Genomic DNA, 27,823 nt, shown 5'->3' with positions numbered 1-27,823 from the left:
CTTTTTTGCTTTCTTCCCTTGCCTTTAAAGACTTTTTCCAGGCCCTGGAATTGCCTTTGTTCCTCTGCCTGCCCACTTTGCCAGTGTGAAGCAGGTTTTCATGGGATTCTATTGGGGTAAACCAAAAGGAGCAGAAAGAGTGTGAAGTAAGACCTCTTATTTACCCTTCCATTCCTTCCCCAGTTACCTCCTGTTTTACCTCCAAAATATAATTTGTCATTTGTCGTGAGACAGTTTTTAGAGCGTTAACCTGAAAATTTAATGTTAATTCAAGGGCTTCTGGTATAATGCCAGGTGATTTTTATCTTTTTTGTGTACCGCCCTACTCCCTGCCTCATCCTGGGGATAAAGCACTTAATGGGCCTCTCCTCTTCTTTCTCATAGCAAAATATTTGATTAGGTTTGAATTAACTTTCTCCTCAGCCCCCAGAAAAGACAGGATATACCTAATTCTTTGTGGACAAGATGACTTTCTAATCCAAATCCCTAGTAGTATGAACAGGCCAGAATGAGTTAGAGTGCTTTGAATGTCTGTGGCAGTCAGTCATATTAGGATGTTTAGTAACACAGACTTGATGCTTTTTTGCCTCATTTTTTGTTATGCATATTCATTAGAATATTTTCACAGATGATTAGGTCTACAATTAAAGATCCTTAGTTTAGATGACCTTTGAAAACCCCCTCCTTCCCCCAGTACTCTGACATTCTGAACCTCTCCATCATGGTAGAAAAGCATATAGTCTTTAGCACATTTGACATTTAGGCTATGATATTCTTTTACTTAAAATCCAGCCCTTGCAGGCGCCGGAACGTTAAGGCTGTATTGGGAGAACTGGAAAGAAGGCACCCCGTTTATAGGGCAACCTGCTGGCTAGCAGCTCTGGGAGTGTGAACTCTTGGCAAACTTTCTTTATTAAGCAAAATCAGAAATGTATTTTTATAAATGTGAAATTGCTACATTGGTGAAATTTTAAATGTTGAACACTACTGATTTTTTTTTTTTTTTTTTTTTTTTTACTTAAAAGGACATTGGAGAGGCCACATAACGTGTTTTCAGACTAAATCTACCCTCTAGCTGCCAGTGGGAACTTTGGCCTGGAGATTGAGGAGTGTTACAGGTCTGCTTGTTTCTGTCTATTGTTGCCACTTTTTCTTTGTCCTTCTTTTCAGCTTCCCACATGATTTATTTAAGCAGAGTCCATTGTTGTCTTTTTATTTTTTTGTTTTTACCAGCTGGCCCTCAGATTCTGCCATTTACTTGAATGCTTAATACTTTAAGTAAACTTTATACTCCCACCCCCTCAATGTTTTCTTCATGCTGGTCATAGCCACTCTGGGGGGTCTTGTTCACCATGCCATTAAGTATATGATGTACTTTGTATCAGGAAGAATGTTCAGAGTGGCCACCTGGCTGCTGCTGTTTATGTTGGCCATGTTTATTAGAATAGGTCTTAGTTAATGTGTAGTCAACCTTGGTGGATAAAGAAGATTCACTTGTTTCCGTTTTGGTAATTTTTAATGTAGGAGGCCAGCTGTCTACTCTTGGCAAATAAAGGTGTGGGTCATTTTCCAGTTAGAGCAAGAAGTTACTTCAGAGAAATACTGCTGTGTTGGTGGCCAGCGATGCAGAGCAGTTGTTCTTTCTTACTCTGATGGCAGTGAAATTTGGTCTAATTACTGTTCCAATGCAGTGGAAGTTTTCTTCAGTTTATATTTATTCTTGCTTCTACTTCATGATATTCCCCCTTTCCTCCCGTTTGCTCCTTAGAAATGGAGAATAAAAAATAGTGTCTTGATGATTCAACTCAGTTCCAAGGCCTATAGTCTCTAGATCTTTGTTGTGAATCCTGGGTTTTAGCCTGACAAAGGATGGATGTAAAAGCATGCTTGGGTGGGGCAGAAAGGTATAGAAAGAGCACGTTTCTAAACCATCTACTTCCCTTATAGTGATTCTCAACTAGAGATTGGCGCTCAGAATCGTCAAGGAACTCTTTAAAATAGTCTAAGACAGAGTGATAGAGTGGCGTTTGAGTAGATCTACACTCTTCACAGAAGAACTGAAAACTTTGGGTTCAGGGTCATGGTTCCCTTTAGAAGAGTGGTTTAAGGATCTTTTTGTTCATACCTGTCTCAGATTAAAGTAGTGGATGATAGTAAGAATTTCTTTTTAGCTTGATCTGAAAGAGATTGCAGTCCTAACTGCTCTATACTATATTGCCTGGTACTTAGTAGGTACTTCCTGAAAGTCTTATCAACAGTCAAAGACTATTTACTGCTAAACAATTTACATGTTAAATCTACTCTGCGAGTTCTTTTAAAGAAACTTGAATTTTACATAGGATAAAGTTGTAACAGGAAATGGGTACCCGGAAACTCTGAGCAATTCTAAATCAGGAAAACTTCAGCCTGCTCTTCTTTAAAATTTAAAATTTTCTTAGTGAGGCAGAAGTCCACTTTAATGTTCAGTATCAATGCTGTGCAGTCTCCTATTGTCTAGCATTTTAAACATTGGGAAGCAAAATGCCTCATTTCTTTTCAAATACGTGTCCAAACTCAAAGGTTGAGGTTAGAAGTGGTAGTAGTTTCCATAGCAGCAGTGATTTTGCCTGTTTTGTTTTTTTTTTTTTTTTTTTTTTTGGATAGCAGAATATTTAGCATAGGTCAGGTAGAGAAGTGATTATTTCTGGCTGTGGGTTCTTAAAGCTTTCCTTGTGTGCATTTGACTTCTTTGGACACCTTTTTAGGGCACAGGTGTGTTCTGGAGAAGTTCCATGAGGGGTGGAATGAGTGGGGTTTTGTACATCTTTGTTTTCCAGCATCTGAGCACAGCGCCTGGTACCTATAGTGCATCAGGAATGTTGCTTTTCTAGCCTTGGGGAGTTTCTTTACTTCTCTTTTTGGTATTATTCTACACACCAGACCTTGACTGTGTTGGGGAGAGAGTATAAACTTCAAGTTTCCTCTTGATTTTACACATTGGTGATGAGATTGGCTTATTTTAAACTGAGGTGGTGGCAATGGAACACAACTGTCCCTGGTTCCTCCCTGAGGTTTATATTGTTTTAACAAAGTCTTGTAGCTAGGAATTTTAAAGTGCTGATTCCACTTGAAGTTTGAGCTTACAATATAGAATTAGTAGCTATATGTGGAAAGAGGTGTGTGTTAGCGGTAGGACTTAACAGCCTACTTTCCCCTTTTTCCACCTGACAGTCTACCTTCCTCTTTATAAACAACCTTGACGTCTACCTTCCTCTTTATAAACAACCTGAGATGACTTTGGCCGTCTTCTCCAGGTATACAGGGTTGCAATGGAAATTTTTACCACTTGGCAGGGAACATAAAACCGCATGGATAAGTAAAGGGGATGTTTTTTACTTGCCACCTTGAATCACAGTTTGTGACATTCATTCTCTTCGTGGATCTGTCTTGATATTTATTACTGGGGAGATAAAGGTAAGTCAGGCATATAGGAGCACACAGAGTTATCTGGTCCAACTGAGTGGTTCACAGAAGGCTTCCTGGAGGTGTTGTCTGCTCTCCTCCTGTGCTGAGGATGTTTCCATGAGGCAGGAGAGGAAAGGTAGTGAGGCTGTTGCAGGTGGAGAAAACAGGTTTTGTAGCACTGGGAAGCACTGGGAGTGGGAAGAACTACTGGGAGGTTGTGTATGTGATGGGGAGTGCTGGGCATGTGGATGAAGACGTAGGAGCTGGTTGTCAGCTGCCTCACTGGGGACCTGAGATGTTACTTCATAGGCCTCGTGAAGTCAGCAGAGCTTTAAAAGAGATGGTAGTGGAGTGCTGACCTTTTTTTTAGTTAGATCTCCACAGCCGTGGGATGGAGGAAGGATTGGAGAAAGGGGCAAGCCTGGAAGCAGAGAGATCAGCTAGGAAGCTCTAGATGGGGTCTCAGCACTGATTTCAAATCCCAGTTTCTCACTTAATACTTGTATGAACTCCTGAAGTTTTGAAATTCTCATTTGTAAATTAAAGAGAATATAATATAGCTTATAGTGCATAAGATTTGTTTGGGAGATAGGGTCTTGCTCTGCCACCCAAGCTGGAATACAGTGGTGTTAATCATGGCTCACTGCAGCTTTGGCCTCCAGAGCCCCACCTCAGCCTCTGGAGTACCTGGAAGTACAGGCACATGCCACCATGCCCAGCTAATTTTCATATTTTTTGTAGAGATGGGATTTCTCCATGTTGCCCAGGCTGGTCTCATACTGCTGGGCTCAAGTGATTCTCCCACCTCCATCCTTCCAAAGTGTCGGGATTACAAGTGTGAGTCAGTTTGCCTGCCCCACAAGAGGATCAAATAAGATTTTGTTTTGTAAAATATCTAGCTTAAGACTTGGCATGGAATGAGGAATCAATAAATGCTAGTTTCTTTCCCTTGCTATTTATTTTTACTCTCTTTTAGTTGTAGGATTCATTGGATTCTACAGAAGGCAGGGAGATCATCTGAACTTCTTTACTGTAGCAAAAGATACTCAAATCCCATGGAGAGTTCCTTTTCTATTTTTCTTTTAATTAAATGTGATTTTAAAGCCACAGTTTAAATTCAGGTCATTTTGAAAATCATGATAGGAGAAAGATGATTGGAGAGTGTATGATTTTGTATGAATGTACATACATGGATCATTTGCCTGATCCATTAATTGTTGAAACTTGATCCCATGTGATCTCATAATGTGCACATTATCAATCTAGATTCTAGGGTATAATCGTGGGTTAGATTTCTACACTCTTGTTTTCTCTGTATTGTAAATCTGAATATAAGTAGAAGATGCCTGGATCATCTTTGGAGTTTTTAGCAAGAATAGGGAGGTCACAATTTCTTTTTTTTTTTTTTTTTATTATACTTTAAGTTCTAGGGTACATGTGCATAACGTGCAGGTTTGTTACATATGTATACTTATGCCATGTTGGTGTGCTGCACCCATCAACTCGGCAGCACCCATCAATTCATCATTTATATCATGTATAACTCCCCAATGCAATCCCTCCCTCCTCCCCCCTCCCCCCTCCCCATGATAGGCCCCAGTGCGTGATGTTCCCCTTCCCGAGTCCAAGTGATCTCATTGTTCAGTTCCCACCTATGAGTGAGAACATGCGGTGTTTGGTTTTCTGTTCTTGTGATAGTTTGCTAAGAATGATGGTTTCCAGCTGCATCCATGTCCCTACAAAGGACGCAAACTCATCCTTTTTTATGGCTGCATAGTATTCCATGGTGTATATGTGCCACATTTTCTTAATCCAGTCTGTCACAGATGGGCATTTGGGTTGATTCCAAGTCTTTGCTATTGTGAATAGTGCCGCAGTAAACATACGTGTACATGTGTCTTTGTAGTAGAATAATTTATAATCCTTTGGGTATATACCCAGTAGTGGGATGGCTGGGTCATATGGTACATCTAGTTCTAGATCCTTGAGGAATTGCCATACTGTTTTCCATAATGGTTGAACTAGTTTACAATCCCACCAACAGTGTAAAAGTGTTCCTATTTCTCCACATCCTCTCCAACACCTGTTGTTTCCTGGGAGGTCACAATTTCTAATCTTATTCAAATTCCAAGAGCCTGAGCATAAGATGACTCAAAGAGGATGGGAGATGTATATTTTTTGCAGGAGTTGGGGAGGGGGTCACACACTTTTAAAAGTAAGGTAAAATAGACAAGGCTGTAATTCTAATGTGAAACGCTTGGGCTGTTGGTACTATGTATATTTAAACATAGTCTTTGGAGGTCTGGGGTTAAAAATGGCAGCATTGCAAGTAAAAATTTTTAACTTCCTTAGTCACCGTTTGTGACTGTGCTAAATGTAGTTTAACATAGCATCTGCTTCAGTGGTCCAGGACAGGAACTAACAGTCATGATTAGGAAAAGTCTGCATACTGTACTTTCTGTCCACAGCATTTCATTTCCATGTTAAAAAGCTTGCAACACAACTCTGCAGCCTTGCTGTCCATTTAGATACGGGGGGAAGAAAAACTGATAGGCTTAATCCAAAAGACAGATAAGCAAATTTTCTTTGTTCTTTTTTCTTTCTTCCTTTTTTTTTTTTAACGGAGTCTCGCACTTTTGCCCAGATTGGAGTGCAGTGGCGCGATGTCGGCTCACTGCAAGCTCCATCTCCCGGGTTCACACCATTCTCCTGCCTCAGCCTCCCAAGGAGCTGGGACTACAGGTGACCACCACCAAGCCCGGCTAATTTTTTGTTTTTTTAGTAGAGATGGGGTTTCACCATGTTAGCCAGGATGGTATCGATCTCCTGACCTCGAGATCTGCCCGCCTCGGCCTCCCAAAGTGCTGGGATTGCAGGTGTGAGCCCCTGCACCAGGCCCAGATAAGCAAATTTTCTATACTAACGTTTTAAGAGACATCTTCGTTGTCCAGCAATAATGATAATACCCTCTATTCACTTGGCACCTTAGAGTTTGTAAAGTGCTTTGACATTATCAGACAAAATATGTGTATGTAATTAAAGCTTTTAAAGAGAACAGACCCCTTTACCTGCTCTTTTCCTTCCCAGAGTGGAAATAATTCAAAGGCTAATGCCTTTGTGGTTTGAGTCTTAAGAATAATTACCTGTTAAAAATGTAGCCTGTAATTGCGTATGTGCTCCCTTCTCCTCTTCAGCCTATGGGGGATAGATGTTTCTCATCAACACTTGGGAATATGTATGTATATGTATATACAGGTTATATACATATATGCTCATACACTTGATTCATTTTTCATCTCTAACATGGGGGTACTTGCCCCACGTACTTTTTGAAACCCTTAAATGTTTGTTTCAAATGTGCTTCACTTGAATGATACTAAGATAACTTGCAAGTGGGAAGTCTGACGAAAGTAGGAGTGAGAGGAAGCACTTTTCTGGGTGAGATGGCGGGAGGTCATCAATCTAAGCATATTGACCCCTTTCTCTGTTAGGAGGTTATTCGAGATTGGGTGTATGTGCCTGCTGTGGACGTAAGTGGATAAGGTCTGAGGCTAAGAAGGGCCTTACCTGTTCTATAGTGTATAGCATTAACTTTTTTGAAAAACGTTATTAACTCTTAAATACGTTCTTATGTAGCAGATTAACAAGAAATTTCCCTGAGATACTACTCTCCCTTATCAACCTTTTCCTCACTTTGGAATCACTGAATAAAAATAACACTTGCATTGAATGTAAATTCTCCTTCTCCCCAACTTTTTTTTCTTGAAATGTAGTGAATAACTAGAAACTTAATTACCATAAAAAGTCACAGATGTACCTAGGTGTTTTTTGTTCTAGCTGGGATGTCTGTTTTTAAAGAAAGCTGTCTTTGGGGGAGCAAGAGAGGTGGACCAAAGAAAATAAAGTTACTATCTTAGTGTGTGAATTTTGTTTTTATAAGATGCCTCAAATTTCCATAGTAAATAAATCATAGTTACGTCTCTAAATCACAAGTATACATGTCTTGGGAATCTCAGGATGTTACACATCAACAGTAAAGAAAAATACATTTCATAGGTGAATACCAGTAATTGAGATGATCTACAGTTCAGAGCAGAAGGAAGCTGTCTGTATTGATCAGGGTTTAGACTCCTTGTTTTGCTTTCCACAATACATCAATGAATTATAAGATATTTATATGCCCTGGGATGGCATCCCTTTATTTTCAGTTTCTCTGAAGTTCTGTAGAAATATTTGTAGCCTCCTGACATTACTAAGGACAGTAGTCTTGTTAGTTGACATTTTAGATGCTTTTTTTTTTTCTTGTGTAAGCTGCTTGAGGTTAAACAGTATAGCATTTGGTTTTCTATCTCATAAGTCCTGCTAAATAACAGTGAAAAATAAAATGTTAACCTAAGTGGCCAGGAGGAGTATTGTGGCACTTTCTAACATTTGTGAGTTAAAAAAACATTATTTGTATCCATAAACCTTCCTTGTCTTTTATATTTGCTTTAAGATGAGTCATTCTTTCTGCTTTGGAGTTTGTACATGACAGTATTTTAGTGTCTGTATCCAACAGAGGAGCTGTGTTTTTAACCTACCTAATGAAAACATTCAACTACTGGAATTAATTTGAGGATTTCCAATCAGCCTTTCACCATTTGTACTACCCTGAGGGGGTTCCCGATAGCTGTAACTTTTGTAGAAGAATGTGAAGTTAATCCAGTTTCTGTGTTGATTACTATGTTAACTGCCTTAATTTAGCAATTCAGATTTATCTGCCTATACCAAACAAAACCTCTGCTACAAAACTGAGGGAGTAGTTGATTTTATTCTTATTATACTCATATCCCTTTTTAGATTCTATAGCCAAATAATGGCATGGAAATTAATTAGGTCTACTGAGGTTGGAATGATTCATCACCAGAAGGTAATGATTTAGTGTATTCCAGCCTATAACCAAGATTGAGTTAACCCATGGCTTAACCTTTACTATTGTAGAAGTATGTAAATGACCCTGTTGAAAAATACAGATTTTAAAGTTTACTCCCGTTTCACAAAATGTGACTTAATCTCATCTTCATCCACTTTTTTTAAAAACTTTTCAGTGTGGGGAGCTTTGAGATATTTTATTTTGAATTCTCAAAGTTTTAAGGGGGCTCAAATAGATTACAAATCAATTTTCTGACGTACTATGTTGAGTAGTTGCATTTTTTAAGCTACTGATTTTTGACTTTATATTTGCTCCTCAGTGAATCAGTTGATTCTTTTAAGAAGCTGGCTGTGGATTCTTTTAGTAGCAAATACAAAGTGAATAGTGAATATCCAACCATGAAGTGAATAACTTCTGATTTAATATTTACAAACTCCAAATTTTTGTATGTTGGGTTTCCTCTATATAGATATAGATATCTCCTTTTTTTTTTTTTTTTCTTTTAAGGCACAACTGTCCATAAAATACCTTCCTTTGCTTATTCATCATGTGTTCTTAGTGTCCAGAGCATAGTAAATGTTTTGGTGGTTTGTAGGAATGTGAGCAGTTAGAATCTAAACCAGTTTCTTGACAATGGATTTAAACAGTGTACTGATGTAATTAAAGTGCAGCACATTAGTAATGTGTTATCTTCTGGGTATATCCAGAATCTGATGACTTCTCCCCAACTTCACCCTGGTGGGAGTCACTGTCATCCTGCACCTGAATTGCTGTAGTTGCTTCTTAACTGGTCTGTTTCCAAACTCACTGAGTCTTCCTGCACACCCACACACAATTTATTTTCACAGTAGCCACATGCTACCCTTTTGCTCAAAACCTTTTATAGTTTCCTTTTTTGTTATGGTGGCCTTCAAGACCCTATGTGTTCTGGCCTCATTAGCTCTTAGACTCATCTCCTCCTACTCTCCCTGTTATCTCCTTGTCATTCTGCACAACAGACAAGCTTTGCACTGGCAGGTCTCTGCCTAGAATCTTTTCTTCTAGATATCTCCATGGGGGCTGTCTTTATTTCCTCTTAGACCTATAACAAATTACTTTAAATTTATTGGCTTAAAACAACACAAGACTTATTATCTTACAATTCCGAAGAACATCAGAAGTTCAAAGTGGTTCTCAGTGGCTAAGATGAAAGTATTAGCAGGGCTGCATTCCTTGCAGAGTCTTTATAAGAGATTGTTTCCTTGCCTTTTGCAGCTCCTAGAGGCTGCCTATGTTCCTTGGCTGGTGGCCCCATTTAAAGCCAGCAATGTCCTTTCGATTCTTCTCATGCTTCATCACTCTGACACTGTCTCACCTTCCTCTTTCACTTATAAGGAACCTTGTAATTACATTAGGCCTACTTCAGTAACCAAGGATAATCCTCTTCTCAAGGTGAGCTGATTAGCAGCCTTAATTCTACAATCTTAATTCCCGCTTGTAATGTAACATAACATATTCACACTTCTGGGAGTAGGATGTAGACATTGAGGGGAAGGGGATTATTCTACCTATCACAGCAGCCAGCCCATATCTCCTTCAAACTTTGGTTCAAAGCTCACCCTCTTCATTGAGGCCTGCTTGTTTAATGCTGGAAACTACCCATCTTCATTTTCACATTTTCAACCCCCCCTTATTCTTCTCTATATGTATTCCAAAGCACACTTATTTATTGCTAATATACTGTTTTCTTCTATATGTTCATACTTGTATATGTTCTGCACACACCATCCACAGCAAATCAGCACTCCAAGATACTTCTTCATTGCTGTACCTCAGGACTGTCCTGAATTTGAGGGAGCTGCATGGAGATGTTCGTTGAATGCATGAATGAACAAAACATGAAACTTAAGCAGATCTTTTTTGCCAGATCTTTACTTTCCCATTGCTCAGCCTGGGTACCTATATGGACCTAGACTGAAGAGAAGGACTTGGGACCCTAAACTCATTATCTTACCTCTCTAACCTCAAAGCTTTTAAACCTGGCAGCTCTCAGACTACAAAACCTCAGAAAGACTGGCATGAAGGAGACTCTGTACTTCATCTGTAGAAGTCATAAAGGGCCAAGAGACAGAAAAGTGTTAGTGTTTGCTGCCAAAGAACATTCTCCTTATGACAGCCTGCAGCTGTTCAGTGCATTGTCTCTGCAAGTTCTTGGGCCCTTGTTAGCCCCAAGGCCAAAAATGTGGGTTTGAGGAATTTGTAGAACTAGTGAGACAGCTAACTTGGTATGTGGGTGGTCTGGAGAATTGATAGGGATTTTAGATTGAAGAAATCCTTTGACATTTAAAGCTACAAACCTTTATTTTAGGAACCACAAAGCAAAGAGAGTTAAAGAAAACAAACTAATGGCTTATTCCTGTAACTGACATAGTTAGCCTTGTGATTTTAGCACTTGGTTGGCTAGTCTCTTGCTTAATTAAGTGAAGCCAGAAACATATCCTGAAAATACCACTTAGTGATTTGAATGGGAAAGATAAAGCATTTGCTGTAGGAATGCTGTGTCTCAGGCAGATGACCCCATTGACTGCCTATCCAGCTGTCATCTATAAGCTCGTATTACTTATTTCACCAATTATTTTGAGTGCTTTTGTCCCTGCTGCAAGTTCCCCAAAGGATGGTGTGGTAAAAGTTGTGCTGCCTGGGAATTTTTTTTTTTTTTTTTTTTTTTTTTTGGCAGGTTTCGCTCTAAAACTTTAGAGACAAATGTCTTCTGTTCGTGTGTAACTTGGCATTTAGGGAGAGATTTGTCGTGGTCAGAAGGAAGGCCTTTGCACTGGGCTGATTCTGTGCTGGTGTGCTGTGTTTGAATACTCAGGGTATTCATACCTTCTAGTTGCAAATAAGTGTAGAGACCAAGTTCACTCTATTCAAGCTGGGCCTTTCCAGCCTTGAGAGAGATGCTTGTCTTTGCTGCTAGCCATGACATTTCTTTTCAGAGACGTTATCGTTTCTATTTACCTAAAGTTTTCTAGTTAGTATCAAGATTACTTGTGATCCATGATTTAATCATGATGTGCTTCTAACTGCTAGCCATGATTCTTTTCAGAGATGTTATCGTTTCTATTTACCTAAAGTTTTCTAGTTACTATCAAGATCACTTGTGATCCATGACTTAATCATGATGTGCTTCTAAATGCTAGCCATGATTCTTTTCAGAGATGTTATTGTTTCTATTTGCCTAAACTTTTCTAGTTACTATCAAGATCACTTGTGATCCACTACTTAATCATGATGTGTTTCTAAATGTCTTCTTCAAGATCTGTTTAATTTTCCTGCATTTACCTTTGGTTTTGCTATTTTCCTGAAATTGGACCCAAATTCCACATGCCCGTATCTATAACCCTACTGGCCAGAGGCTTGGATTTGTCTTGTCTTCCAGGGTTTTGTAGTTGGAGTGATAGATTGTTGAAATAAAAGTACACAACTGTTCACAAAGGTAAATGGTTTCCTTTGTTTCGCCATATAACAGGAATTTAAATTTCAGTGGGTGAGGGTGGCTGATGGAGTGTGCCAAAACTTGAAAATACGCTTTCATAATTCTGGTTTGAAATACTTGGTGGGATAGAAAAACAAGTTAGAGTCACTCATGATTATTTGTGCTTCTAATTTGTAGTTTAAATTTATTTGTAAAAAGTAAAAAAAAAAAAAAAAGTTACCAAGTTTGTACACATTTAGGGAGAGGGGATTTGCTCTTTCATTCTCCAATTTTTAAGAAACTGTTCTTGCCCTTTCCTTTTTAGATGCTTAGTTTGTACAAACTCCTGAAATGGAGGTGGGGTGGGTTTGGATGGAGCCTTGAATAAGGGAGATGGGACTGCATAAACAAAGCTAGAAGAGTGACGGTATTGGACTGTTTGAGGGACGAGGAGTAGTTCAGATCTTAAGGTGCTTGAATAAGTGGATTGGTAAAAGTGGTTGTACAGGATCTCTGTTGATACCTAGTGATTTACACTTAATTTGATAGGCAGCAGGGAGCTGTGGAAGGATTTAGAAAGTCTTCCTGGGAACAGTAACAGTGTTAGGGTAGATTAGGATGAGGAGAGAGGGACGTTTTGGAGGCTTTAATTTGGTGGTCCAGAAGAAGATGAGAGCCCAGGTCAGGATGGTGACCATGCCTGAAGCAACAGGACCAGCCTCACCAGGGGTCGTTGTATTGGCCCTTTCAGCAGCCCTGCTATGACTTTAACCCACAGAAGTCTGTCCCCTAAATCAGGTGGTTTCTAGGCTATGGAACCTTTTTCCCTCCTTGCAACATTATACTGAGTGAACTTCATAAAAATTCTCAGAATATAGTTAAGATACATTTATTTATTTATTTTGGAGACAGAGTTTCTTGCTGTCACCCAGGCTGGAGTGAAGTAGTATGGTCTTGGCTCACTTCAACCTCCACATCCCAGGTTCAAGCCATTCTCCTGCCTCAGCCTCCTGAGTAGCTGGGACTACAGACCACACCTGGCTAATACTTTGTAGTTTTAGTAGAGGCGGGGTTTCACCATGTTGCCCAGGCTGGTCTTGAACTTCTGACCTCAGGTGGTCCGCCTGTCTCAGTCTCCCAAAGTTCTGGGATTACAGACCTGAGCTACCAAGCCCGGCCTATTTAAGATGCTTTTAATTAACTATCTGGTTTGGTGACTGTCTGCAAGAGGTTTGAAAATAGTGAAGAAACTGATTACCTTAGTTTGCAGAATTTTTTAATTGTAAGATTAGAAAATATAGACTACTTTTCTCTCATGTGACCAGGAAACTATTGGATCAGTTTGACTTCTCAGATTCTTAACTCTTCCCAGATACGAGAACTAAAGCATTTATTTTCTAAATTCCACTATTGTGAAAACAGTAGATGTTAATATTCATAGAGAACCATTTAAATAAAAAGTTTAAAAGTCTTTATGGCTTTTTGGAAGTACTTGTGTGCCTAAAAGTAGAGACCATCTTCTATTTCCTAATAAAACCTACGCTTTCACCAAAGTAACAACCATTTTACCTTGGAGCCCAGTCAAAGTTTAGAATATTCTGGATTCATCTATGCTAAAGTGCCTTTTCATAAATTATTACTTGGATAATAACAGGAGGAAAAGCAGTCTGAATTGGCACAAGTGATGTCTAAATTAAGAGGAGAATATATATTGAAACATTATTTTTTTTAAGCCTTAAAATTAATGGCTCTGTTTCACTGGAATATGGCCTTTTTTTCTTTCCAAAGAGTTTCAGAGCCAATGGAATCTATAAATAGTGCACAGCCCAGTTGTCTGTGGTAGATTGAGTAGAGCAGAATTGCCTGTCCTTAAGTGAAGGGGAAGTAGCTTTACATTTTTAGTAACTGAATTGTTGGCCAGCATAAAGGTAAGGGCCATGTGAGCAACTTATTTATAACTTCTCATAAAGGTATGTGTCTGCCTCAAGCGGAGAGACTGTCTGGGGTGCTTGAAATGTAAAAGTGCAGTAGAATCATTTTCCATACACAGCCTTCCTATCTAGTTGGTGCAATAAAGTGATTGTTCACCTCCCTGGGGCTTTCAGAAAGAGGGGTGTCAACAGATTAGCTCATTAGTGTCCTCCTCCTATGGAATAGAAGGGACTAAGGCAGTTAAATTAAAATCTGTTTTATGTATTGAGGAATGTCTAGATTGAACTCCTGAGGGTATTCAGGACATACGTTTATGCCTGCTTTACCCTGCTGGGTGTGGTCCTGCTCATGTAGTCTAACTACAGTTGGGTTCTTATAAAAAGTCTTACGTGGGTGTAAAGCACTTTTTCACAGGTTCAGTTCAACTATAAGTAGTTTTTTGAAAAATAAAGAACATAGGATCAGACTGAATTATCTTGTTACAGTGGGAGAACGGAAGAAGAGTAAAACGTTTTCATGGCATCCTGTAAAAAAAAAAAAAAAAAAAAAAAAGTATGTTAACCACTTTTGGTAGATGCCAGAAAGTGGAATCCATTGTTACTGGCAGCATTGCTAATATCAAGAGTAAATCACTTACAGCCAGGATTGCCTCTCAGGATAAAATTTTTATAATTATAAATAAGTAAAAGACATTTTCGGACCTCTTCTGTTATTCACTGTCTATTTTTAGAAACTAAGTTTTCTGATTATTATGTTGATGATTTGAAGCATCTGCATATATGGCAAAAAAAAGTAAACTTTGGCTTTTGTGCCAATATCATGGCTCTGTTTGGTATTTGGGCAAGTTGCAATAAATGGTAAATGGCCCATTAACTATACCGGAGGCCTCATAGCAGCACTAATTTCACATCGTGCTGGGTTTACAATTTACATATTAAAAAATGTTCACTTGATTTTGTTCAGGGACAAAGCTGACATCCTATGCAAGCATTACTACAAACAATCCTATTTATCGGTCCAATTATTTCAATTGAAAGATGCTGGTTTACTGCCTCTTAGTATATCTGAACAATTCTCAGTGAAACTGTTAGAAACCGTTTGACTGTAGTGGCAAAATAACCTCACAGGGTTTCGATTCACTTTTAATTTTAAGTCCCAGGACTAAGGATCATTTGTAGTATAATGTAACAGTGTGGGCAAATATAGCTTCTCTTAATGTCCTTCTGATATTTTGGGGAAACAGTGCTTTTATGCAAAGCAATCACTTAGGAATTGCATGATCACTTTTTCCCACTATAAAATTTCATTCACATTTCCTCCCTTCTCCCACATCCTTAAGAGATAAGATAGCCTGCAGTATTTTGCTTTATTTTACTTTATTTTTTAAATTTTTGAGGTGTGGTTTAAATTAGTTCTTTAGAATAGATGCCAAGATAACTAGTTAATATTGTTTTAAAATCAGGCTCTTAATTAAAATGCTTATATTTGTGCAAGAAAACTACATGTTGAAATGAATTTGGAAAGATTAGATTGGAATTGCCTCAATTTCAATTAAGCCACACTGCATGGACGTGCTGGGAATATCAATACAATCACTGTAAATTTTGTACAAACTGATTTGTTGCATTATCTTGCTCATCTAACATACGGTACTTTTTGTGTCCATATTGCAGACGGCAACTCCAAACTAACATGGCAGTCAGACTGTGTGATGTGGCTTCTCTGCTTAGAAGTGGTTCGTGGGCAGCAGAGCCTTGGACCGGGGTCTGTGGGATTTTTCTTAAATTCTGTAGGCTACTTTTTTTTTAGCATGTTGCAGGAGTGCTGAGGCCATACCAAACACTTGAATCTTTCATTTGGCGTACTAATTATTCTTACGTTTAACCTATTGTGGTATGGCCATCTTTAGGACTTAAAGCACATTGCAATTTTAACTATAGTGGTATACGTAGCATCAGAACCATGCTCTCGTATGTAATTTTTTTATAATCTAAATTAGGATTTAGCGCAGACTCAAAAGAGTGACAAGCTTTTTTAAAAAAACAAAAAAAGTTTTGGTATGGTCTGAATACTAAGTTACCGTAATTCTATACATTCTGTTTACTATGTATTTTTTTGGTTACTAAATTTTGAAGTTATTTAAAATTCTTGATGCTCCAGAAAAAAAAAGTTGAAATTGTAAATCTAGCTGAAAATTATTTGCCCAGTAACTGTTGAAAGAGTTTGCATTCTGTGAACAGTTGTGTTGAGCCTATCAATGGAATATGCATTATTTGTAAAATATAGCACATTAGTATCATTTTATTCTGAGCAGATGGTCCTATAGCAGAGAGATGCTGTAATTTTCAGCGCACACAGCCTACTGCAGCTGTTCACTTGAATGTTGGCTTAGGAGCTCATTCTTGCCACCTGAACATGGAAATAAATGTGCAATTAAGTGAGGAGTGTTTGTTGTCCTTTCTAAATCTTGCTAATTTCAGTCAATGAACACTTTGTATTTCAAATGCTATCCCAATGAGCTTTAGTCCGAATCTCCCATTTGGGGCTCTCATAATTTCTACACCTATCCAAACTTTTCAATAGTGATTTATGTGTCTTTGGCCACTTGAATCTTGTAGCTCATTGTTTCCATAACTGCTGGGCAAGGGTTAACCCCAGAAGAATTTTGCTGTGAAAAGAGTGACCCATAGCTAATATTCTACAAACCAGAACAGTTACGTTTAATTAGGAAATCTGAAACTTCCCTTTTCAAATTCAAATAGATTTGTTAGTTATAATAAAACCCATATCTTGACTTAAGATTTTTAAATACAGATTTCAAAGGTTTATTTTCCCTCATCCCTTTAAGTATTCCCTGAGAAAGCTTACATACCCAAGAGAAACAGCTTGCAGCTTATAGAATAAATACCCACTTCTTTGACAAGGAAATGAAGTCATGGAGGGGTTACAGGTTGTTGGATATTTCAAAAGCTGTTCTGGATTTTGCCTCCTGTTTTTTTTTTGGTTTTTTTTTGTTTTTTTTTTTTTTTTATCATGACAGCACTGATTCTTGTCCAGTCTGACCAGTCTCAATCTGTCCTACACTGCCTTCTTTTGTTAACATCTGGCAGTAGAGATTTCTTCCTATATGTTTATCTGCTAATGTGCCTTTTTGTTTTTCTTAGGCAATATGCGTTTTAAAAGACAGTTTTTTCTCTTTCCTTGTAACCCTCTTTCCCTTTACTTTACTTTTTTTCTTTGCCTCAAGTTCTTTGCCTTTTCTGTGTTAAAACTTCCCTAAAGCTAGCATCCCGTCAATTCAGAATTGTCAGTTATGAGAAGTAGTTCTTTGTGGAGGTGAGAGATGTATGCAATATGAAGGATGATCCTTTCAGTGATGCTTTGATTTTTAGATTCCACCACAGTCTTGGCCGTCCAAAGTTAGGTAGTTACTGGAAAATGCTTTTGTAAAATATGGGGCTGTGGTTTGTGACTCTTTGGCATAGGATTGGTTTTAGGAAACTAGATTTAAAACTGCTTAATAAGTGATTTTTAGAGTAGCCTGAACGGTTTGAGGCCATTTTCCCCAATTCTGTTCTTTATCTGGTGTTTGGAATTTATAGATACCCTATTACTTGCATTTTCAACAGGCTTATGTGCTCAAATGAGAATTCCTTGGGCTGGTCTGTTTGCAAAAGTTGATATATTTACATTGTTGTTTTCATTGACTGGATAGGTTTTCTTTTTCCTCATTAAAAAGCAGAGTCAAGGAAAAACACCATATCGAAGTGTTTGGGGATTTTATTTCGATGCTGTAGATCAGTTGCCTTGTTGATTTTTAGCTGCCAAGGTTGACGAGAGTGTCCTATTAGATTCTACCAGGTAGACAAAGTATTCATAGCTTCATTCCCAAGTTACCTTACAGTTCCTTTCCACTCCCTAAAACATAGCATCTATTTTTTTCTTACCAATGGTAGATGATATTGTCCATCAAAAACATTTTCAATATGTAACCAAAACAGTACATGTTGACAAATTTATATTTTTAAAAGTACTCTTGCTCTTTGATTTTTAAGTTAATGGATATCTGTCAGTTTTAGCATATTGAATCACTTAGGCTAACTGAAAATCTCTTCAGAGTTAGGTAGGTCATTTTTTTGTTCGTTGTTGTAGCATGTTAAGCACTTTTATTTTCTAGTATGATTTTTAGTTAGGGTTCAATTCTGTGCCCTTTGATACTTAATTTTCTCATCTGTGGACACTGCAGGTGAGTAAGGATATGTGAATAGACGCAGAATGTGATTCTAGAAATGTTTAAGATTTAAATTGTGCTTATGTGCATGTATGGAATATGTATGTGGAAATATAGTTGTAACCTTAAGATGAATAGGTTAATAGGAAGTAAAAATTAGTGTAGGTGTTAATACTTTTTGTTGAAGCATTGTTGTAATTTCAGTAGAACAACTGTGTTTAGTGACAAGTGTTTAAATTCTTGGATGGAGTCTCTAATAGGTTGTGAAATATGAATTCTGACATTTCTTATTTTCTCTGTTTTTAGCAGGTAATTGCTGCCATGGAAACACAACTGTCTAATGGGCCAACTTGCAATAACACAGCCAATGGTCCAACTACCATAAACAACAACTGCTCGTCACCAGTTGACTCTGGGAACACAGAGGACAGCAAGACCAACTTAATAGTCAACTACCTTCCTCAGAACATGACACAGGAGGAACTAAAGAGTCTCTTTGGGAGCATTGGTGAGATAGAGTCCTGTAAGCTTGTAAGAGACAAAATAACAGGTAAGCAGTTTTATGTAGATGACTCATATTTAAAGGATCGTGTCTCAAGATATGAGAAAATAAGATTACTGCTTGTAAATAATTCATGCTGCGATCTTACGTATCTAGATTTTCTTTCTGTTATTACATCAGCAATATGAAACTTAGTTTAAAATTTTCTTTTTGAAGCATAAACTATTTTTGGTATAGTATATATTTTAACTGGACTTTAATGTACTCTGATCTGGACAGTATCTTTGGAAAATGTTCTAAAAGTATGTATATCTGGGATAGCAAGTGTCATGTTAACCTTTATCTTTTAGTATCCAGAGTGTATTTAATTTAGCATTTCAACAGTGAGATACAATATGTGTTTGGGAGAGGGGAAAAAAATCTTGAAGTGTCTTTTCCTTATGTTAGTATAATCCTTTTGCTTATATATGATAAAATAAATGGTAATGTTCACATTGTCAGTGTATAAACATTTTCACTGATACAATACCGAGTGTAATGAGATCTTATTTTCTGTTCCTTAACAAGGAAAGGATGACATGGTATATGATTGTCCTTATTGTCAGAAAGATAAGGCCTTAATTATAGTACATTTTGAATATTAGGTAGTTGACAATCTTCTTAGTATTTTTTAAGATTTGACTAAATTTTTAGAGTAAGCCAGAACCTAATTTAAGGAGCATGTGCTTGGGATAGAAAGGTTAATGCTTCCTGCAGGAGTTGTTTTCAAACACTAAAAATATATGAAGTTAGACATATATATGAAGTTAAACACTAAAAATATATGAAGGTAGACAAACCCCGAGGATTTTTCATGTTAATTAAATTTGATTGATGGTGTATACCAAATTGCTTTACAAAGCTTATAACCAAAAATATAAAATGGAATATTTGAAATGAGTAAAAGATACTTAAAGACAGTGTGAAGAATGAGACCAGGAGTCTGAACTCTCACCTAGTCATGTGACCTTGGACAAGTCAGCTCTAGACTTCTGGTTTCCATTGGCAAAATTAGGTAAAAGGCAGAGAAAAAGGGGCTCACACTGGGCCATTTCTAAGTTCACTTTTGACTTTTTCATACATGGGACTTTGAGCTATTCTGCTACTCATTAGGGCTCATTCTCTATTAGCTCTACAGGTGAGTTCTAGAGCCAGCCCCTGGGCTTGGCCTCATAATCGTACTTCCTCAAGCTACAGATTGAGGTTCACAGAGAGAACTTACTGAAATCAAGTTAAAAACTAAGTACAAACTGATTGTCATTGATCCATATCAAATGGCCATTCTATTTTAATTATGTTGCTTAAATGTTCACTATGATATTAGGAAGGTGGTTCTTACGTTCCTGAACATAAGATCATCCGTCTGATAATCAGATGGATAAGATTTTTGAGTTTCTTTTCCAAAATGAGTGTGATAGTCATATGTGAAATTTAATAGAGTTTTTAATAAGTTGAAAAAGGTGAAGAACAAAAGGCTGCTCTTATGTCTCTGTCCTGATGTTGAATTTTATCTTTTTTTTTTTTTGGTAAAGTAAAACAACATCCCTTACATGTGGATTTTGCAACCTTTTTAATATGAAAGATAAAATATGATAAATGACTTGAGGACTGTGACACAAGTCATGTGATTTATGATTGCTTAGTAGAGTTCCCCTAACCATTAAAAAGAAAGATGAATGAACAGAGCACGAAAGTCATATTTTGTTATGAAACTGTTATGATACATTTTATCATTTTATAAGATGAAAATATTAAAAAATCATACGTCTTTCATATTAGGCACTTGCCGCAGGAGACATCTTACAGATTCTCACTTCTAACCTCTAGTCAATCATGAGTTAATCTTATTCTTTTGTAAATCTTTAGAGCTGTTATGTGACAAAATGGGATAAATTTGAGTTCTTTATCTTCATCTCCTTTGCCTCTCTAGCTTTAGTGTGGTAGACAGTGGTAATAGAAGCACAACACATGGGCATTCTTTAATACATGGCTAGATACTAAAAAATTGTGTAAATATTTCTTGTTCATTTCCTTCACCTCTGACCCCTGCCTATTGTCTTTTCAGTGGCTCGAGGGGAAGGCTGTAATGGAGGTGTCCACTGTGGTAAAATTTCTATTAAAAATATTTGGTAAGCAAGTCGAGTCCCCAAGAAATTCCACAGTGGGCATGAGTACTGAAAGATGTTTATAAAGATGTAACATTTTTATATATGTGTGTGTATATATACATATCTATACATACATATACATATATACATATATGTATATACACACTATAATATATATGATATATACACGTGCATACACTACATATTATATATAGTATATATTTTTTATATAGTTAACGCATAATTGAACAAATTGTGGAGTACAGTGAGATGTTTTGATGCTATATACATTGTGTAATGATCAAGCAGGGTATTTAGCATTTCCAAATCTCAAACATTCATAATTTCTTTGAGAGTGCTCAAAAATCCTCTCTTCCAGCTGTTTTGAAGTATGCTATACAATATTGCTAACTATAGTCACCCTTCTGTGGAATAGCACACCAGAACTTATTTCTTCTAACAGTGACCCTGTACCCATTAACCATCTAGCCCCCTCCTTCCTTCCTCCTCTCTTCTCCACCCTCTGGTACCCACTGTTCTGCTCTCTGCTCCCGTGAGATCAGCATGTCTCTGTTCCACCTATGAGATCATGTGGTATTTGGCTGTCTCACCTCGCTTAACATAGTGTCCTCTAACTTCACCCATGTTTCTGGAAATGACATAATTTCATTCTTTTTTGTGACTGAATAGTATTTCATTGTGTATATAGAGCATATTTTCTTTATCCATTTGTTGGTTGATGGACATTTGGGTTGAGTCCATATTTTGGCTATTGTAAACATTGCTGCAACAAAAATGCATCTCTTTGACAAACTGATTTCATTTCTTTTGGGTTAACATGCAGTAGTGGGGTTGCTGGATCATATGGTAGTTCTGTTTTTAATTTTTTGAGGAACTTTCATACCATTTTTCGTAGTGTATTTAGTGTATTAATTGCCTTCCCACAATAGTATATAAAATTGAAAGATGTTTTTCAACCTTCGATTTGTGAGATAGTAGTAATTATTTCTTTTTTTCTTTTTTTTTTTGAGACGGAGTCTCGCTCTTTTGCCCGGGCTGGAGTGCAGTGGCCGGATCTCAGCTCACTGCAAGCTCCGCCTCCCGGGTTTATGCCATTCTCCTGCCTCAGCCTCCCGAGTAGCTGGGACTACAGGCGCCCGCCACCTCGCCGGGCTAGTTTTTTGTATTTTTTAGTAGAGACGGGGGTTTCACCGTGATAGCCAGGGTGGTCTCGATCTCCTGACCTCGTGATCCGCCCGTCTCGGCCTCCCAAAGTGCTGGGATTACAGGCTTGAGCCACCGCGCCCGGCCTAATTATTTCTTAAGTATTGTATTGACAGACAAGTTTAGGAAGTGCTGCACTCCGTAGTTCTTTAAGATCCATACTCGATAATCACTGTATTAAGAACTATGAAAAATACAGCAGTAAAGAAAATCTGTTTGATTTATAGTCCCCAGTCTTATTTGATCATATAACCTATTTGGGGGCTGTTGGAATGGTAAGTACATCTCCCTGCCAGTAGATTCCACTGAACATGGTGCTATAAAGGCTTTTGAAATCATTTGTTATTAACTGGTTATCAGACCAGTTTAACCTGTTCACATCAATAACATATGAGCATGTTTCCTAAAAGAAACATACATGATAATAAATTCAAAAGTGGAGTAGGTAAATCTGAACACTAGGCACCTCAACTTCTGGTAATCTTGGTTTGATTTGGACTACTGACATCTTATTTGTAAAATGGGTTAAAATGGCTTTTAGAAGGATCTCACTCGTTTAGCTTAAGCATAAACTGCTTTAGGATTTTTTTTTTTTTTTTTCTGAATTTCTCACTAAATATTTATATTGAGTAAAATAGTCTAGAAAATGGTAGTATCTAAAATTGGGTTCTGAATGGTTGTACTTTGAAAAGTAGGCACACTTCCTAAGAAGTAGTATTAATGTATCCTTAGCAAGGTTTTGAAAGAATTGTGGAGCTTTGGATGCTGCCCTGTGATGTGTAGCACTACCCATCTTGTGCAGTTTCTCAGTAAGCATTTTAGGTACAGACCAGAGTTCTTTGGTCCTTCTCTAATTATCCAGCTTATTCTGCCTCCTGGGGAGCAGTTGGGACCCATTTCTGTATTCTGATTTTGTAGGAGCATGAGCATTAATTGGGTTACAGGAAAACTCTGGAGTCACTCTGCAGGAAGATTTGAAATGTTTCCTTTTCCCTTTTCTTAAATCTTCATGCTGAATTAGGAAAGTGTATCTGAGGAACAAAAATATCTAGTTAGGAAAGTGTGTGCCTCTTAAGTCCTTGAAGAGAGTGTATAATTTTTAGACTGTCAGTGTTAGCAAATTAATGTCACTATTTTGATCGAGTGAGGATTACGGAAGTACATTAAGAAATGTCTTCAGTAGCAAATACAATAATCTCTCTAGACTAAGTTCTATTTATTATGTTTCTTGTCAGGTCCGTCTCTTTGGGCTTCTGCCCAGCTGTATGCTTCAGCCTGTTTCCTATCTATAGGCATTCATCATGAGAAGCTTCTGCTGCTTGTACAGCTTAGCTGACTTTGGTCCATCCCTTTGCGTTCTTAAATGGACTTCGGAGTCCTTGACACCTGCTGATGTTGCATTCTAGATGAGCAAAATGGATTTTGTGATGCAAGGAATGAATAATAAAGCGTTACAGTCAGAAAAGCCCTAGAGGTGACCTTAACCAACCCTCTCCCTTCTTTCCACCAAACATCATAGGTGACGAGAGGCCTAGGTTTGTGAAATGACTAGTCCAAGGCCACACAGCTACTAAGCGGTAGAGTAGGGACCAGAATTCTGATTATCTTATTCTTTACCTGGATGTTTCCTCTTTGCCTCTTGTTGGAGGCAAGACCTCACCTCACTCTTTAAAGATTAAGCACAGGGCCAGCTGATGAATTTATAGAGAGATAGATAATTTTTACAGTTATCCAGAGGGCGTCTTCTGGTGAGTGTGTCTTCTCTGGAAGGGGAGTGGAAGGTTTTTGACAAAGACTGACGAATACACCAAATGAACAAGAACATCTGTCCTTCTCTAGAAACATAGTCAATGGTTGTGAAGTTGATATTCTAGCCTGGTGGTTCCCAAATTTGGCTCTACATCCTCACCTAAGGGAGTTTTAGAATCTGTTGTCAGAGAGTTTCCTAGGTGATTTTGAAGCCCAAAAAGTTTTGGGAATCAGACTGTGTCTCTTGAAGTATGGTCGTTAGGATTCCTGCATTGGAATCACTTGTAATGAGTGCCAGAAATGCATGGTCCTGGGCCCTGTCCAGGCCTACTGAATCAGAATCTGTAGGGGTGACCTGGAATGTCAGCTAGGAGTTATCCATGTCTTGAACATTACACAGGGAGATTGAACCAGGGATTTCCAAGTTTACCTGAATTCTAGATTTAGGGGGTTATGAAAGAGGTGTTAACAATTGCAGTACTTAATTCCTTGGAAAGTTTAAGTTTAAAGTGCTCTCCCCTCCTCAGCATTGGTCTCTGAATTAATTCCTAGGGTTCAGAACTAGAGATGTTGAGTTTAAGTCACTAGGCTGTGTTTTTACTGATCTGATAGTAATTAGGTTTTTGAAACACCAGGGTAGATAGTTCTTTCACTGTTATTTTTCCTTCTAAAAGAATGGCTAGAGTAGTAGTTAGTAGAAGACTTCAGGTAATGAGTATTTCACTCTTTCTTTGAGTTATTTGAGGTGGGTCTTGTACTGATCTCATCAACTGCTAACCAGAAGCTTTGACAAAAGGGGAAAAAAGAAAAAAACAAATATAAATTCCAGGGGGCCCAAAGAGATGTTGATTTACAAGGTAGTGCCTTGCATGATAAGGCTCCTGCCATGCCCCAGCACGCCTTATGGCTAGGATCTTAAAATCATTTTTATTAATATATGAGTGTTTTAGCTAGGTTTATCTTGTGTCTCTGCTTGCTGAGAATTTTAAAGCTAGTTTTGATCCTTATCTATCAAAATAATGTGATTTCCAAAGTTTATTTTAATGGCATAGGATTCTCTTCTTTTTAAACAAATACAATCTTAGCTCCTCAGGATTGAAACAGATAAGTGGGATTTTATTAGACTAATGGGAACCTTCAACTTTAATAGCACTTATTTCCTATGAGTCAAACACAGTGAACACAAAGTTGTTTTGATGAACATTAATTTGAAAATGTGATTCTGTATGTCAGTTACAGTTATACAGTGAGCCTGTGAAATGTCCATAGTATCAAGAGGTCAAGAATTCTGATTCTTGCAGACTAGTAGTTGGAAACAGCAGGGCGATTGGGTGGGTGGGTGGGTGATAACTTAATAAACACCTCACTTTGCAAACTCTGTATGCTATTTAATTAGAAAGATGGCAGAAAGGCTGTGTGTGTTCTTAGGGTCTGTAGGAAAGAAGATACGTAAAATGCTTTGGTCCCCAGTGCCTTAGCTGTGGAATATAGTAACGTTTGAATCTGTTTTAAGATTTTAGTGGCTAGGTTTGTATAAAATGAAATTTGTGTCAAGTTTGTGAAACCTCTATTTTTGGAACATCTCTCATAGGTAAAAGGTAATGGAGAAACTTTATTTGCATCTTAACTGATGTGTCTTTAAACTTAATTATTTTTTCATTATATCTTGTTTCTTTGCCAAAGGTCATGCAGTCCTTTAAAACATTTGGTGTTACCACTATAGAAGCCTCATATACAATTTTGGAGAAAGACATTAAAGTTTATTCTTCTAGGTTCACTTTTTGCTTGAACCTGGGTATTTTTATAGAACAATTTTCAGTGTGAGCCTTGATTAGTTTAGTTGAAAGATTACAGGATGATGAAACTAGAAATTTGTAACATTTTAAGAAATAAATACAGTACAGTTCTTTATCATTGTTAGGAAAAACAACTTACGTCCTCTTTAGTACCTGGGGATTTAGAAATTAATTGGAGAAATGGCGCACAATTTTTGTTAGTATTTTATATGTTTGGGAGTTGACAGAAAAGTGTTATAAAACTCAAGTGGTCAAGGTTGGGGGGGTTGGGGGACTTACATACCATTTTAACAAAGGAAAGGTTTGGACTTTGTGGAATACAAAATTGTGGGGAAGTGTTCAGAAAATAATAAGGGGACAGATAAGGGAAATTTTAACAAGGTTGGTTTATACAGACCTGTATGCATAAACAATCTGGTGTCGACTGTCTCAAGTAATGAGTCACTTACCTCTGAACTGGTACAGGACAGAGGGACACCTTCCCATGGGAAATTAATACTCTGCTTTTAGGGAGAAAAGGGGAGGGCAGAGAACTCTTCTTGCATCTGTTGATTTTTCATTTTCCTCAGTCTAAAATAATACTTAATGCTGGCCAAGTGCGGTTGTTCACACCTGTAATCTCAGCACTTTGGAAGGCCGAGGCAGGTGGATCACCAGAGGTCAGGAGTTCAAGACCAACCATGGCCAACATGGTGAAACCCTGTCTGTACTAAAAATAAAAAAATTAGCTGGATGTGCTGGTGCACACCTGTATTCCCAGCTACTCACAAGGCTGAGGTGGGAGAATTGCTTGAACCCGGGAGGCAGAGGTCGCAGTGAGCTGAAATCATGCCACCGCACTTGCATTTCAGCCTGTGCGGCAGAGCAAGACTCCGTTTCACAAAACAAACAAAACAACAACAACAAAAAAACTTAAACCTAAAAAAACGTAAACCGCCAAAGTGGAATATTTTGGGGTGGCAAATCTGGACCTCTTCACCATTTAGTAAGTTAATTCCCAGTTAACAGCTCTTCATAAATCAAAGAGCTGCTTCTTTAGATAAGCAGTGGTAATGAAGCCTTTAATGGCTAGTTGCTAGGAAGAAGAAACATCTATTTGAGGATACAGAAAAATATGAAACAGTATTCTTCTCTAGTAATTTGTTAATCATCCAGATTTGTTTCTCTGATTTCCTGATACTGATATTTGTGTTACTTGGTATTTCGGTCCATTAGAATAAAATGTAAAAAAAAATGTGTCACTCCCAGGAGACACAGTTTTCCAACAGCTTTCTTAGAATGTTTACTGGGAAAATAAGGTTGAATCTATGGTGTAAATGAGGTTTAGGAGTTTTGATTTTGTGCTTTCCTAGCCCTTATCAGAGTAACTTTTAGAATAGCCATGTTTGCCTTACCAGATGAAGAACAGTCTTCAGTATCTTTCTCTTTGTTCCTTTGCTAGTTTGACAGAAAACACAAACTATGTAAATACATTCAAATTCATAGAAAATAAAATTACAGTTGAAAGTCTCTTGTAACATTTGCCCCTTTATAATTTAGCATAAGAGTGCATGTGTGCTATTTGCTGTTCTAGACTTTTCTTGGGGGTAGTCTTTGTTTACTTTGCATCAGGAGATTGGTGGTATAGAAGAGAAACCATTCTCAATTTAAGTGTTTTTTATAGGAATTATGGAAAAAGTAGATGAGAAAGAAGATGGTGAAGTAAAATGAAGATAGTTAAATTAGGAGATAAAAAACAGTTAAATTGTGATAAAACTTGTTGCTTCTTTTTTTGTAATTTATAGAATTTTAAAATAGTTTCTTCTCTGGTATGAAAATGATTTATACCCCCCAATTTTATGATGTACAAAATCAACCTGTTTTTGACAGTTTTCATTCTATTTCACTACCGTAAGTATTGCACAACTTTGGCCACCAGCCTTTTTATTTATTTTTTATTTATTTATTTATTTATTTATTTATTTATTTATTTATTTATTTATTACTTTGTTTAAATTGAGAATAGAGCGAAACACTTTTATTCTGTACCTGTTGGAACATTTCCTTTCAAATATTCCTGAACAGAATAGTTGATCATTGGAGCTAAAACTGTGCTTCAAAATTTGCCAGCTTCTTTTGAGCTTGTTCTAAGTTAATTGACTTTCAGCTGAGTACACTGCTGCTACAGAATGTTGAGAGCTGTGGAAACCCTCAGAGCGTGCTTTTCCAGCTCAAAAGGTCAACTTTAACAGATATTTTCTGGCATTTTACTTGTGAGTGTCTTTCGATTTGTCAGGTCTATACAGTGGCTTAATTAGCATGTTTTAGTCCTTAAGGTATTTGTTTTGGCTCTTTAAAGTTTTAGAATGTCAGTATTTCAACACCCTCGGATGCCACTTTTATTGGTGATGGTAAATGTAGTCAAATATTTTTTGAGGGGCTATAAATTACAG

The 27,823-nt window shown here is 37.5% G+C and overlaps 1 protein-coding gene across 29 annotated transcripts in view; it reads left to right on the top strand.

Moving 5' to 3' along the window:
* Positions 1 to 27,823, top strand: part of ELAVL2 (ELAV like RNA binding protein 2) — a 165,176-nt gene that overhangs the window by 68,891 nt on the left and 68,462 nt on the right. For 14 of the 29 annotated variants that reach the window (XM_030919714.1, XM_030919726.1, XM_010356328.2 and 11 more), the window contains one exon: positions 18,280 to 18,523. In XM_030919714.1, the coding sequence (XP_030775574.1) occupies positions 18,280 to 18,523 (244 nt within the window). Of the gene's footprint in view, positions 1 to 15,415; positions 15,507 to 18,279; positions 18,524 to 27,823 lie in introns of those variants that run through there. The other 15 variants (XM_030919703.1, XM_030919713.1, XM_030919706.1 and 12 more) reach the window with 5 other exon arrangements.

The sequence above is a fragment of the Rhinopithecus roxellana genome, chromosome 16 (genome assembly GCF_007565055.1).
Source record: "Rhinopithecus roxellana isolate Shanxi Qingling chromosome 16, ASM756505v1, whole genome shotgun sequence".
Taxonomy (NCBI): Eukaryota; Metazoa; Chordata; class Mammalia; order Primates; family Cercopithecidae; genus Rhinopithecus; species Rhinopithecus roxellana.
The sequence above is the reverse complement of the archived record's forward strand: the minus strand, read 5'-3'. Positions and strand labels throughout refer to the sequence as shown.